A 13,805-nucleotide genomic window follows, 5' to 3' on the forward strand; every position below is an offset into this window, starting at 1 on the left:
AGACCTCAAATATTTAGACTTGTTTCTATCTCAACTTTTTTTCTTTATGAACCTATACTCTCATATGCTAGGTAAGAGAGCTAACACTGTATATCCCCTAGGCCTCCTTTTTAACATTTTATTTTTAAATAGGGCCTTACTAAGCGATCAAGGCTGGCTCCAGACACGCTCTGTTGCTCTGCAGACCTTGAACTTATCATCCTCTCACCTCAGCCTCCCAAGTAGCCTAGTCTTCAGGGCTGGGCCACCAGGCCTGGCGAGTATCAATGCTTCCCATCTTCCTGCTACCCTAGCCACCTCATCTCTAACCTGAACTTCCCACTCCCTCTGCTTCCTCACCCTTCTACATCCCTCCTTCATCTAGACATCTGCAGCTTCCCAGGCCTACGCTTTTTTGACAGTACACTATTGTGATAATTTTAGTAGACTCTCAATAGTATCTACTAATGCAATATGTTATAAAATACAGAAAGCAAGAAAGAATAAGATAAAGAGGAAGTAAATGCATAAAGACAATGATGTCATTCTATCAGCAGCAATATGACTCGAGCAGTATCAGGATGAAGTTCGTTACTGATGCTAATGTGGGCATATCTGTATTTCACATAGTCTCCTTGACAATTTCATTTTCCAGACTGACTTCCTGAGAGCTGTAAGTACCTTATAATGTGGCAAAGAGCTCATACGGAGGGGAAATGTCAGCACTACCTATTAGTTATTGTTTGCAGTGGTAGAATTATCTTCAATCTATGGCTCCTTTGTGCACATCTATAGAGCCACATGCTCATCGTGTGAACACTCGTTAATAGCAGATAATATAACACAGATCCACTCAACTAGAGCCAAGTTAATTGCAATAAACTTCAACCTGATAATAGCAGGCAAATTAGTAAGGCCACCACTACCAATTCCCGTTCCTTTGAGAAGCACCCACTCTCCCCATGGGCGATCACCTTGTACACTTCATGTGTAATAGCATCACCTTATAAGACTGAGAGAATCAATGTTATTTATAGATTAGAAATTCATAATGCCCTGTTTCATTTTTTTTAGGTTGAAAAGGTAAACATAAACCACACTCAGAGACCATCACTTAGTACTGTGTACCAGGCCTCAATAATCTGTCCTCTGCCTACTTTCTTGTGTTCTCTCCCGGCACATACTGCCCATTCTTTCCCATGTGTTAAAGCCAGGCTATAATTCAGCAGTCACAACACTGAGGCAGAAGGATCAAGAATGAGGCTAGCTGGGCTACAGAGAGAGACCGTGCCTTAAAATGACCACCATCATCAAGCTTTTCTTCATTCTTCATTCAGGGCACCAACTTTCTTACCATCAACACGCTCTCTCCTTTACACTTCTGTTTCCAGGACAACAGATCTCACCGCTATGAAAGTACTTACCACCACACACTATAACTACATCTTATTAACCTAGAGAGCAGGGATCATTCCCAATTTGGAATTCCCAGCATCTACCACAATACCTTTTCTGCAAAGATGCAAATTCTTCTGGCTTTTTCAACGTCTTGCGTAAATTCAGCTCTAATCTGTCCACTAGACTACTTTCTTCCCTTGAGTCTGTACCAATTAGCTCTTCACTTCCTTCACGTTCATCTAGCCTTCTTTCCTTCACGCGCATCTAGCTAAATTGAGCCTGTCCTCTCAACTTGGATTGAGTTTCATCTACAGAGAAGCTACCTGTCCTCCAAGCCTAAGATCAAATTCTCCTTCCCTCAGGAAGTCACAATCAACCATTCGATCCCCTAATTGATCACTCCCTTCAGAGAAATCTCACACTTTAGCAATTATTGTGAAGATGGTGGTGGTCTTCTCTTTCTCTCCCCAATTTATTTATTTACTTGTCTGTTTATTTATGCTTACTTCTTTTTGTTTTGTTGAAACAGAGTCTCAGTAGCGTGGGCAGGCCTTGCACTCGAAACGCTCAACCTCCCTCCTGTTAGGATTCCAGGCATGTGCCACCATGCCTGGCTCTCTCCTCAATTTCACTTTAAATTCTTTGATTCCTGAAATTGGCTTCAACTTCCTTTGCACACTAACCTCACAGTATTCTGAACATAGTGAGTCATAAGAACTACTAAAAGCTATGACTGTCTAGCTGTAGGTAGCACTGTAAGGTAAGAAAGTACTGAAAAAAGTTTTCATCCTTGGTCCATCACTGATGGTTAGGTAATCTCAGTGATCTCAGTTAACTTCTTTGCTTGTTCATTCCTCAATTGTCAGAGCAGACTTCCCCACTTTTAAAATTCCAGGGAAGCCAGGTGTGGACATGCACGCCTTTAGGCCCAGCAGAGGCAGAGGCAGGTGGATCGGATCTCTGTGAGATCAAGGCCAGCCTGGTCTACCCAGTGAGTTCTAGGCCAGCTGAGGCTACAGGGGAGACCCTGTTTCAAAAACAAACAGACAAACTCCAGGTAAGGGTTGGTGAGTATGGCTCAGCTAGTAACAGAGCTTGCCACCACCTGACAACCTGAATTCAATTCCATGACCTACATAGCAGAAGGAGAGAGGAGACTCCCACAAGTGAACTCTGGCCTCCACATGCATACTATGGTATGTGCATACACACACAAAATAAATAAATGTTTAAAAAAATCCTAGGGAAGGGGTCGGAGATACGGCTCAGAAGTTAAGAACACTGGTTGTTCTTGCAGAAGACCTGGGTTCGATTCCCAGCACCCACATGGCAGCTAACAACTGTCTGTAACTCCAGTTCCAAGGGATCCGACAGCCTCTTCTGACCTCTGCAGGCACTGCAAGACACAGGTGCACTTACCTACATGCAGGCAATACACACATACACATAAAATAAAAATAATAAAATTTTTTAAAAAATCCTAGGGAAGACAGTTTCTCTTGCCCAAAGAAAACAAAATATCCCTCTCTCCCCATAAAAAAATAGGTAAATAAATAAAACAATAAATAAAAGAAATTCTGAGGTCTTCAGTAACTCACTTAACTTTGTGAACCTCAGTTTAATCATCTGTACAACAAAAACAAACAACCTACCTCAAAGAGCCATACTGAGAGCAAATGAAAAACTAAACATTTAAAATTCTTGAATAATTTTTAAATCCTGATTTTAAAAAAATTAAGGGTGATTATACTATTTAGTGGGAAATGGCAGCAAACAGAATTTTTTTTTTATTCAGTTAGTTAGCACAATGTGCTGACCTAACCAAGAACACTGACTGGGTCCTTAAACAGTCAGCACAAATAACAGAACATTCTCCCTCAGTCACCAGCTGAACCTCACCCTTTATGAACAAAGACACACATTTGATGGCAGAGTCTAATAACCTTCACACAGAAAGGACAGCACAGTAAGAACATAGCAATTGAGGTTATCAACTGAGATCTAAATTACAACTTGGTTATGGTTCCTAGAAAATGTCCTTAGAATTTTCATGCTACTCTAGTAGAACCAGTCACCTTCCTACATTTTGGTAATGATTTAGAGGGTATATTTGGCATAACAGGGCCTTTGTAAGAAATATCTGGCTTCTAGCTGGGCATGGTGGAACATGCCTCTAATCCCAGGACTTGGGAGGTAGAGGGAGGAGGATCAGGGAGTTCAAGGTCATCTTCAGCTACATATCGCATTCAAGGCCAGGCTAGGCTACATGAGAGCCTGTCTCAAAAAACCAGAGGGAGAGAAAGTGAAAGATACCTGGTTACAAAGACAGCTTCTCATATGACAAATCTAATTATTCAAGCAAAACAAAGAGAGGCTTAGCAAAAAGAAGCACAGAAACATATGCTAACAATGTGATTGTTCTTTCCAAGAAGAGTTCCAGGCTAGCCAGACTATATAGAGGAGACCCTGTCTCAACAAACAAACAAACAAAAGATTGAAGGAATATGCAAAGTTCCAAAAGAAAATGTAAGGCTGGAGGGTGTAGCTCAGTGGTAGAGTGCATGCTTCGCACACACAAGGCCCTGAGTTTGATTTCCAGCACCAAAGGGGAAAAGGGAAAATACTCTCAACATCTCCAATACACAGGGGGAAGAAAAGGCAACGTAGACTAACAAGATAGCTCAGTGAGTAAAAGTGCTTGCTGCACAAGCCGGACCACCTGAATTCCATCCCCAGAACCCACACGCAGGCCACATCCTCCCCTGCCACACAAACATACACCACACACAATAATTTTTTAATTAAAAAAAAACAGAGGCAGGCAGATCTCTGAGTTCAAGACCAGCCTGATCTACCTAGCAATTCCCATTCTGAACCCATGTAGACCTCTCCCTCCACCATGCTGTGCCCTCTCCAGACTTCTGTGATACCAGCCCTTCAGCCCTCCCTTCACTCTCATCTCAACTCTAAACTTCCTGAGGGTACGTAACAGTGCATCTGGGCTCATACTGAGAGCTGAACTTCTTGCTACACAGGCTACAACGCACAAGGCCTAAAGGAATAGACTGGCCCCCAACAGGTGTGATGCAAAGGATGGGAAGCCCTCAGTCACAGAAGGAAAAGCATTTTCTTCTTGGATTCCCTCTGCAGCTCTGCTCCTTTATGCATGGAAGATCTGTTGATTTCTCTGGAATTCAGAAATAATGGAGAGCGGGGAGAACTATGGTGGGAAGAAACCATGGACCACAAATGAAGCCGTTTCCTCCCAGCAGAGCTGTTTTTACCCATGCTTCCTGAAGTCCCTCATGTGAGTGCAGCCACACCTTTTACAAAAACTGTAAGCATTCAACTCTTTTTGTGTTTTAATCAATCTTTATGTGTGAGAGAAGTATACTGTCTCTACCTGATTGTATCATTTTCTGGCCTGCATGCTTTTCTTGAACAAAAAGATATAAATTAAAAATGTCACCAGACGTAGTGGCACACACCGTTAATCCCAGCATTCTGGAGGCAGAGCTCTGAGTTCCAGGCCAGCTGGGGCCACAGGGAGACCCCATCTCAAAAAGACCAAAAAAAAATTAACCCCCCTTTTTGGCACCTGTGGGATGAACAGCTAAGCCTTCCTAGTGAACAGAGAGGTATTAAAGGAAAAAAAAGAAGCAGAATCACTAATAGGCCTTTCTCCTTTGGATGGGGAAAGGTAAGAAAAACAGCTGAATAAACACTTGATGAGTGGCACCAGGCGTGGTGGCACAGGCCTGTAATCCCAGCACTTGGGAGGCAGAGGCAGACAATCTCCTGAGTTTAAGGCCAATCTGGTCTACATAGTGAGTTCCAGGCCAGTTGGGGCTACAGGGAGACCCTGTTTCAAAAGATTTAAAAAAAAAAAAAAAAAAAGGATGAGTGAAAGGAATAATTCTTACAACTCTCCCAGATAAAAAAGAATCTAGCTCTGCTCCCTAACCTCAGGCAACCAGATACTACAGCTGTCTTTGACTTGTGGGTGGCAAGAACATGCCTGAAATTCCCTGCCCACACCACCAAAAGTGTACCACTGTGCTATGTTAAGGCAAGTTTTTCCAAGTTTTCAGATATCTAATAGATGGACAAAATTATCTATGAATCGTTAAGGACTGAAAACATACACACACACCCCTTTCTGATACAGGGTTCCATTTTAGCCCAGGCTGGCCTCACAAAACTGTTAATCCTACTGGCTCTACCTCCCAAGTGTTGGGATTACAGGCATGCACCCCCCTGGGAGCACTGGTTTCATTAGGATGCCAATGTTGCCCTTGAAGCAATCCTCCTGTCTTAGTCTCCCATGAGGCAGCAACTCTGTCTTTATGAACAGCCCATCTTAGCCAGGCATGACAGCACTGGCCTGAAATCCCAGTTGCTTGGAAGAGGTAGGAGGAGCAGGAGTTCAAGGCCAGCCTCACAGCATAGCACATTTGAGGGCAACATGGGCTACATGAAACTGTCTTTTTTTTTTTTTGCTTTGTTTTTATTTTATGTGTAAGCGTGTATTGCATGAATGTGTATGCAAGTGTATCTGTGTCATGCAATGCCCACAGAAGACACACCAGGGCATCAGATCCCCTGGACTGGAGTTACAGATGGTTGTTAGCCACCATTGGATTGGCATGCAGGCCAGAAAATGATACAATCAGGTAGAGACAGTATACTTCTCTCAGCATTGGGATTCAAACCCAGTGCTCCTAACTGCTGAGCCATCTCTCCAGCCCCAAAACTGTCTTTTTTAAAAAAAGTGACCTGCCAGGGGTGGTGGCACATGCCTTTAATCCCAGCACTCAGGAGGCAGAGACAGGCAGATCTCTGTGAGTTCAAGGCCAGCCTGGTCTACATAGTGAGTTCCAGGACAGCTGGGGCTACAGGGAGACCCTGTCTCAAAAAGACCAAAAAAAAAAAAAAAAAAAGTGACCTACCTAGAGCCCTCAAATTTTAAATAATAATGTTTGACTGGATCATTAACTGACTCTTTTCAGTGATTTTGTGCTTGAGCAATTTTATTCTTACATCTTTTGGCTTAAAAATGCAATACCACAAATCTACCACACTGACTTTGCCACAACTGCCTGTATTACACAAAATGGGAAAATAAAGTAGAATCTATATGCTAAGTAAAAAGGCATTTGATAAATATGCTATTATGCTGTCATATGTAAACCTGTTTTCTAAAAACACATAAGGCCTATATGGACTAATGAATACTGGGAAGCATTTAGTAGGTAGTTATAATTTTTAGCTCTGAATACCAGGCTCAAACTACTGGAAAACAAAACTCTTTTGGTTTGTATTTTAATATGGTATAAAGGGTTAAACTGTCTATTTATCACAACTGCAGACCATAAAGTTGCATGAAATTCAATATTCAGGTTCTAAGAATTTATAGCCAAATACTTAGTTAAACCAGTTTTAAGGTACATTCAGGGTAACAATTTTATACACATATACATACAGCTATATTAATTTTACCATAATTCTACACCCTTTACTAACATTAATTTCTGAGCAGTGTCTGGCCCTAACTAAAAGTAGAACATAAAAAAGACTGTGGTGGCATATGCCCTTAATCCCAGTACAGGGAAGGCAAGAGACAGACAGATCTCTATGAGTTGGGGCCAACCTGCTCTACACAGCATATTCCAGGCTAGCCAGGGTTACCACAGTGAGATGCTGTCTCAAAAAAATGAAAAAAAGCTGGGTATGGTGACGTATGCCTTTAATCCCAGCACTTGGGAGGCAGAGGCAGGTGGAGATCCAGACCTGCCTGGTCTACACAGCGAGTTCCAGGCCAACAATTAGAGCACATTGTTTTTTTAATATTTATTGTTTTAATTAATTTTTTTTTTCTGTGTATGAGTGTTTTGCCTGCATGTTAGTACACCCATGTATGTCATGCAAAGTCCGAGGAAGCCAGAAGAAGACCTGAGTTGAGGATTATGAGCTGCCATGTGCGTCCTGGGAACTGAACCCCAGTCCTCTGTAAGAGCAGCCAGTGTTCCTGAGCCTCTCTCAGGCCCAAGATTCATTTTTTAAAATTACATGTGTGTGTTGTATGTGAAAATGAGCACCTGTATTCAGGTATCCAAGGCCAAAAGATGTTGGATGTCCTTGAGCTGGAGTTACAGGGCAGAGCCACCCAACATGGGTGCTGAGAACTGAACTCAGGTCCTCTGCAAGAGCAGGACGCACTCTGCTGAGCCATTTCTCTAGCGCCACATTCTTTCTTTATAAACTAATATTTTTCCAAGTATCACAAAGAGCCTTATAAAAAGGTGAAAACTGAGCTGGACAGGGAGGTGCACACCTGCAAATACCAGCACTCAGGAGGCTGAGGCAGGAAGATGACCTTTGAGGCCAGTCTGGGCTACAGAGGGAGACTCTATTTCCTCCTCCTGACCCCCTATCCCAAGTTATACTTCTGGCCTCTTAGTTTGATGACACGGCTGTCCCCTCCTGCTCTGCTAACCAGGAATCCTTCCTGACTCATCTTTGTACATCTGTGTCCATCATTTCCTTAGAGATCTGGCTCAAAACCTGATCCTTGAGGCTGGAGAGATGGCTCAGCAGTTAAGAGCATTGGCCCTCTTGCAAAGGACCCAAGTTGAGTTCCTAGCACCTAGGTAGTACCCAACAACCATCCATAACTCCAGTTCCACGGGACCTGATGCCCTCTCTGGCTTCCACAGGCATTGCTCGACAGGAACGCACATCCATCCATCCAGGCAAAACACTCATACACATAAAATAAAAATAAATTTTTAGGCCGGGCATGGTGGCGCATGCCTTTAATCCCAGCACTCGGGAGGCAGAGGCAGGCGGATCTCTGCGAGTTCAAGGCCAGCCTGGTCTACATAGTGAGTTCCAGGACAGCTGGGGCTACAGGGAGACCCTGTCTCAAAAAGACAAAAAAAAATAATAAAAATAAATAAATAAAATTTTTAAAAAGGAATTCCAATCCTTGACAAAGTTTCCCGTAACTAATCCCATTTCTTTCAAATACTTCATAACCTGGAACTTGCTATGTAGACCAGGCTGGCCTTGAACTCACAGAGATCTGCCTGCATCTGCCTCCCGAGTGCTGGGATTAAAGGCGGAGGCCACTATGCCCGGCCTCCAAATACTTTTTAACTCTGCATTCCCTCAGCACATATCTGCCTTGGGTACTACATAATCAACTACTACATGTCTTTCCTCCCTAGAAGCTGTTTTGCATTCTCCTATCACTTCCCCTAGTAGAACTAAATAGAGACAGCACCGTTCACGTATTCAAGTCTCCTAGCAATAAATATTCAAAGCATGACTGAATCTCCCTCCGATGGAAGGAAGGGAAGCAGATCGCTCAAGGCTTTCTGAAGCTACCCACCGCCTTTTCATTTACAAAACTCCATCACCTCCAATGCCCACTAGTCTCTGAAGGGACTTAATTCTGCTTCAGCTGCGTAAATAAATTCATCATAAGAAGACATAAACACATAGATCACCTCTATACTGAAGGCAAGGAATAATTTTGGCTCTTCACACCTATCTTGTGAGGTACCGTTTCGGGTTTCTTCCAAAACGCCTCCTACTCTTGAAAAGCACGCCTAAAGCTGCGGTAGGCAGCTGGCACCAGTCTCTTGCAAAAGGGGCGAAACTCGAGTTGGCAGAAAAATGCTCAAACACGTGAGCTTCCACTGTTCAACAAGGCTCATTAACCACACAAACTTGCTGTCTCAGCTCTCTGCCTTCAATGAAGTGCTATGATCTCCTCTGGTTATTGTTGAGAGCCAATGATGGGTTAAATTCCCATAAATTAGCCAGTGCTTTGGTGGTTTGCCCAAGCAAACCGCTGGCATCGGTGTAGACGGATTTAATAGACCCGCCCGCCCCAGGAGCCTGGGGATGAGTGAAGAAAGCGCCCAACCGACACTTCTCAGCAAGCCGAAAGGAGCCGATCGCGCTCTCCCCCGAGATGGTTCTTAGAGTCGTCTTATCGTGCCAGAGGGGTGAGCCTCGCACGCGGCTGCCTTTCTTCACCCCCGCCCCCTAAATTTCAGCTGCGTCTCGCTCCGCAAAGCCACACTTCTGCGGATGCTCAACTTCACGCCGGGCGCATCAGTGTTTCCACCCAGGAGTCTGGAGGGAGAGGCGGAGGGAACAGGCTAGCCCTGCAAACCGGCTGGGGGTGCAGAGACAAAGTGCGCGCGGGAGCCCTCCCGCCTGCTGGCCCGTCCGCCCCGCCGGCCCCGCTCACCCTCCAACAGCACCTCCTTGCCCGCGCGCTTCAGCGCCTGCACGGCCTGGTCGTGGGTGGCCTGGCGCAGGTCGGTGCCGTTCACCGACAGGATGGCGTCGCCCAGCCGCAGCGCCCGGCTCTGGTCGGCCGCCAGCCCCGGGAAGATCTTGGAGATGAGGATCGGCATCCGGTTCTCGCGGCCGCCCTTGATGCTGATGCCCAGGCCGCCCGCCTCCTGCTTCACCACTCGCACTCGGCGCACCGGCGGCGACGCACCCGCCTCCCCGGCGGGGCCCCGCGGGGGCGCGGGCGGGCTGGGTGGCCCCAGGCCGCGGCTCGGGCTCCCTGGCAGCGAGTCTCCGCCGCCGCCGCCGCCGTTCGGGAGGCCGTTGAAGGCGGCGGGCAGCCCCATAGCCGGCTCGGGCTCCACTGCCGCGGCGTCGCCTGTCAGGCTCAGGCTCTCCCCGCTCAGCTCGGCCACCACCCGGACCCAGCGCTCCCGCAGGAGCAGCTCCAGCAGCCCCGCTTTGGTGGCCCGCGTCCACACCGCCATGGCCGGCTCTGCTCCCGCGGCCGCCGTCGCCGCAGTTCCCGGGACTCCAGGCAGGCGGGCAGGTCGTCGCTTCCCCCTTCCCGCCCGAGGGGGGCGGCCTCGCCCCTCCCCCCCCAGATTCATTATTCATGAGGGCCACGCCCACCTTCCGGAGGGGCGGGGAGAAGCCGGCGCGGCTGCTTCCGGGAGGCCAAGTTGTCCTGGTCCTTTGCTTGCAGCTCAGCGAGTGTGGACAGCCCCAAGCGCGGCGAGGTTCCGTCTCACGTTCCCCGCGCGCCGGTTCCTCTGGACCCCCTCAAAGTCCTGACCTCTCCTACGAGAGAGAGCTGCCCGGACAAACCAGCCTGGAGATGCACTTTCCAAGCCTGCAGGACTGGGTGGCACGATCATTCTTGCATTGATTGGTTCGTGGCGAGTGTGCTTAGGACTCCTTAAATGTGCTCCTTTTAAGGCTGAATAAAATGTACTACAACTGAGAGCTTGAGGTCTAGTGGGAAAGAAAAGCACAGAGGGGACCAACTAGGTGTGAATCTCTGTGGTTAAAAGACTGCAGCAAACGCCCAGGACAGAATAAAAAGAACATTTGGTTAGGCCTGGAGTCAGCCACACAGGGAGCACAGCATAAGCATCAAGTCCAAAAGCATGAATTCAAGGTTTTGTCACTCTGCTTTTAAAAATCACCTGCTTACTTGCCTGTCATTAAAAAAACAACATGTCTGTGGCTGGAGAGATGGCTCAGCGGTTAAGAGCACTGACTGCTCTTGCAGAGGATGCGGGTTCGATTCTCAGCACCCACATGTTGGCCACGAACCATCCTTAAGTCCAGTTCCAGAGGAATCTGAAGTCTTCTGATCTCTGCAGCATTGCGTGACACGGGTGCACTCACATACATGCAGGCAATACACTCGTATACATAAAATAATAAAATATTTTTAAAAATCATGTCTTCTAATGCACTGAAGCCACAGTAGGCAGGATCAAAGATATTTGCAGTATGTTGATATTTTAGGGTTCCCCAGGGATACAGACCAATAAGATATATAGATACACAGATTATGAGGGATTAGCCACGAGATTATAGAAGATAAATTCCACAGTCTGCCATCTGCAGCCTCAGGGAAGTTCGTTGTTGGGCTTTGAACCCAAACCCAAAAACCTAAGGACCATAAGAGCCAATGAGAGAAGCCTGAAGAGTTGGGAAGACTCAAGGCCTGAGAAGGGGTGCCCATGGGAGGCTATGATGTAAAACCTGGCCCAGTTCATGGAAAATCAGGAGCACTGAGGTGTGACAGAAGAGGGTCAGCCCAGTTTTCTCGCAGAGAGGGAATTCACCTTTCCTCTGCCTAATTGTTCCATTGTAGGCTTCCATCTGATTGGATGATACCTGTCCACACTCATGAGGACAATCTTGTTACTCAGTGTATCATTCAAATAATCTCTCCCAGAAACACAGACAACCCAGAAATGTTTTACCATCTTTCTAGGCATTTTTTAGCCCATATAAAATAAACAACATAGGTGGTTTACTTAGGAAGTTGTCAGACTTCCCATATGAACAATGCATAGCATCAGTGAAAGTGGGCAGGATATGTGTGAAAAGCATCATATAATCAAATACTGAAGAGTATTTGTAGGCTTGGCTTTCTTAGCCTGGAGTCTATCTCCTGGAGCACTGCAGATAAGCATCCCAGAAGTTGTTATAAAATGTGTTGTCTAAAGAGATTTTAGAGTCCAGGACTTTTACCAATTCAAGAGTGGTCCAATCACCAAAGACTACAATCTACTATTTCTTCCAGCTCCATAAGGTAGAGGAACTGAGGAACCCGAGGACCAAAGAGCAAAGACCATGGTCCAAAGTTCCCAATGAAGAAAGAGAAGAATTTGGCTCTTTAGCTCCCTGGTTTAGTGTTCTGTTCACTATACATCTCACACCTTAAAAAAGGAGGGTCTTTCTGCGAGTGGTGGCACCCATCTTTAATCCCAGCACTTGGGAGGCAGAGGCAGGTGGATCTCTGTGAGATGGACACCAGCCTGGTCTACATAGTGAGTTCCAGGCCAGTCAGCTACAAATGAGATCCTGACTCAAAAAACAAAACAAAAAGGAATCCAGGAACCACAGAAGGTAAGCCCTCAACAAAATCATGAGATCAAGGTACCCTCCAACTTTTCCTCAGGAGTAGAAGTGGAATTCCAGTGCTTTCATTTGGGTAGACAGACTTGGAGCAAGCAGAGAGAGTATGCACCAAATCCCGTAAAAGAGGCTGTTTACTGGATTGCTTAGGAAGTACACGTTGGGGCTCGTAAGCCATAGCCATGCACCACTCTAACAAAATGCATTCATGTGCAGACAGAAACTTCCAGAGTCTCCTGAACCAGAAGTTAAGCATTCAGAGTCCAAATGAATAAAGAATTCAACATGAGAAATGTATCTTATCAAAAAGAGGAAAAAAGAGATCATTACAACAGAGTCTCCTTAGCAATTAGTGGAGCATGATTTTCCAAGCTGCAAATATAAGCGAAAACTCAACTTTCCAGCCTTCTCCTAAATCAACTGCTGTAAAGCCAGCCCGCTGCTCCTGCAGGTCCCAATGTGCCCGAGTGCACCTGCAGTCAAGGACATTTCTGGCTTTACTCCAGCTGAGCCCCACCCCCACCCCACCCCGGAGGCCTGAGTTATGTGAAATTTCTGCTTGTTAGCATTTGGCAGCTGATTCCTTGAAGTAAGAGCACTCATTTTAACACTTTTGCATATGTTATCATCCAGGGGTTGGGCACTGGAGGACACCTTTATTAGCAAAAGGGAAGTACTGGAAATTCAGAGAGAGTATCAAGGACTTTCTGTCAGTAGGGTTAGAGGAAGTCACAAATCTGATAGTGAGGACACTTATATAAGATAGCAAGTTACATAACAAAATATTTCAACCTGGGATCAGGGAAGGTAATAGAGATTGGTATTTGGATTACTTGGGAGTGTTTCTTTAAATTTAAAAAAAAGTTCTTTTGTTTCTTTCTTTTTTTTTTTAATCTTTTTGAGACAAGTTGTCTCTGTAGACCACACCAGCCTTGAACTCAGAGATCCGCCTGCTTCTGCTGAGTGCTGGGACTAAGTGCTGGGACTAAAGGCATGAGCCACCATGCCCGGCTCTTTTGTTTCTTTTGAGACAGTGTCTTTAGCTTAGTGTTCACTATGTAAGCCAGACTGGCCTTGAATTCACAATCCTTTTGCCACCTTTCCAGTGTGGAGTGTGTGTGTGTGTGTGTGTGTTGTGTATGAAGTGTGTGCTTATATGTGAGTGCAGGTACATATGAGCCACAGAACACATGTAGAGGTCAGAGGACAACCTCATGTATCAGTTCTTGCCTTCCACTGTGTTTTGAGACAGTTTCTTGTTTGCTGCTTCTTACACCAAGCCAGCTGGCCTGGGAGCTGCCCGGGACTCTCCTGTCTCTGTTTCCTATCTTGCTGGAGGAGCAGTGGGGTTACAGATGTGTGCCACTGTACCCAGCTTTATTTGGGTGCTAGGAATTCAAACTCAGGTCCTCATGGGGCAAGTGCTTTAGAACTGAGCCATCTCCCCACCCCTTTTGTATTTGAAACTGGGTCTCATGTAGCTCAGACTGGCTCCAAAT

At 45.9% G+C, this 13,805-nt stretch overlaps 1 protein-coding gene across 1 annotated transcript in view; it reads right to left on the reverse strand.

Moving 5' to 3' along the window:
* The window catches only part of Sntb2 (syntrophin beta 2), an 89,657-nt gene extending 79,401 nt beyond the window's left edge, over positions 1–10,256 (reverse strand). Inside the window, exon 1 of the mRNA XM_008833853.3 lies at positions 9,641–10,256. Coding sequence (XP_008832075.1) covers positions 9,641–10,175 — 535 coding nt within the window. The 5' untranslated portion in view covers positions 10,176–10,256. The remainder of the gene's footprint in view (positions 1–9,640) is intronic.
* Positions 10,257–13,805: the final 3,549 nt, after the last annotated feature.

The sequence above is a fragment of the Nannospalax galili genome, unplaced genomic scaffold (assembly GCF_000622305.1).
Source record: "Nannospalax galili isolate Female #2095 unplaced genomic scaffold, S.galili_v1.0 scaffold410, whole genome shotgun sequence".
NCBI classification, from domain to species: domain Eukaryota; kingdom Metazoa; phylum Chordata; class Mammalia; order Rodentia; family Spalacidae; genus Nannospalax; species Nannospalax galili.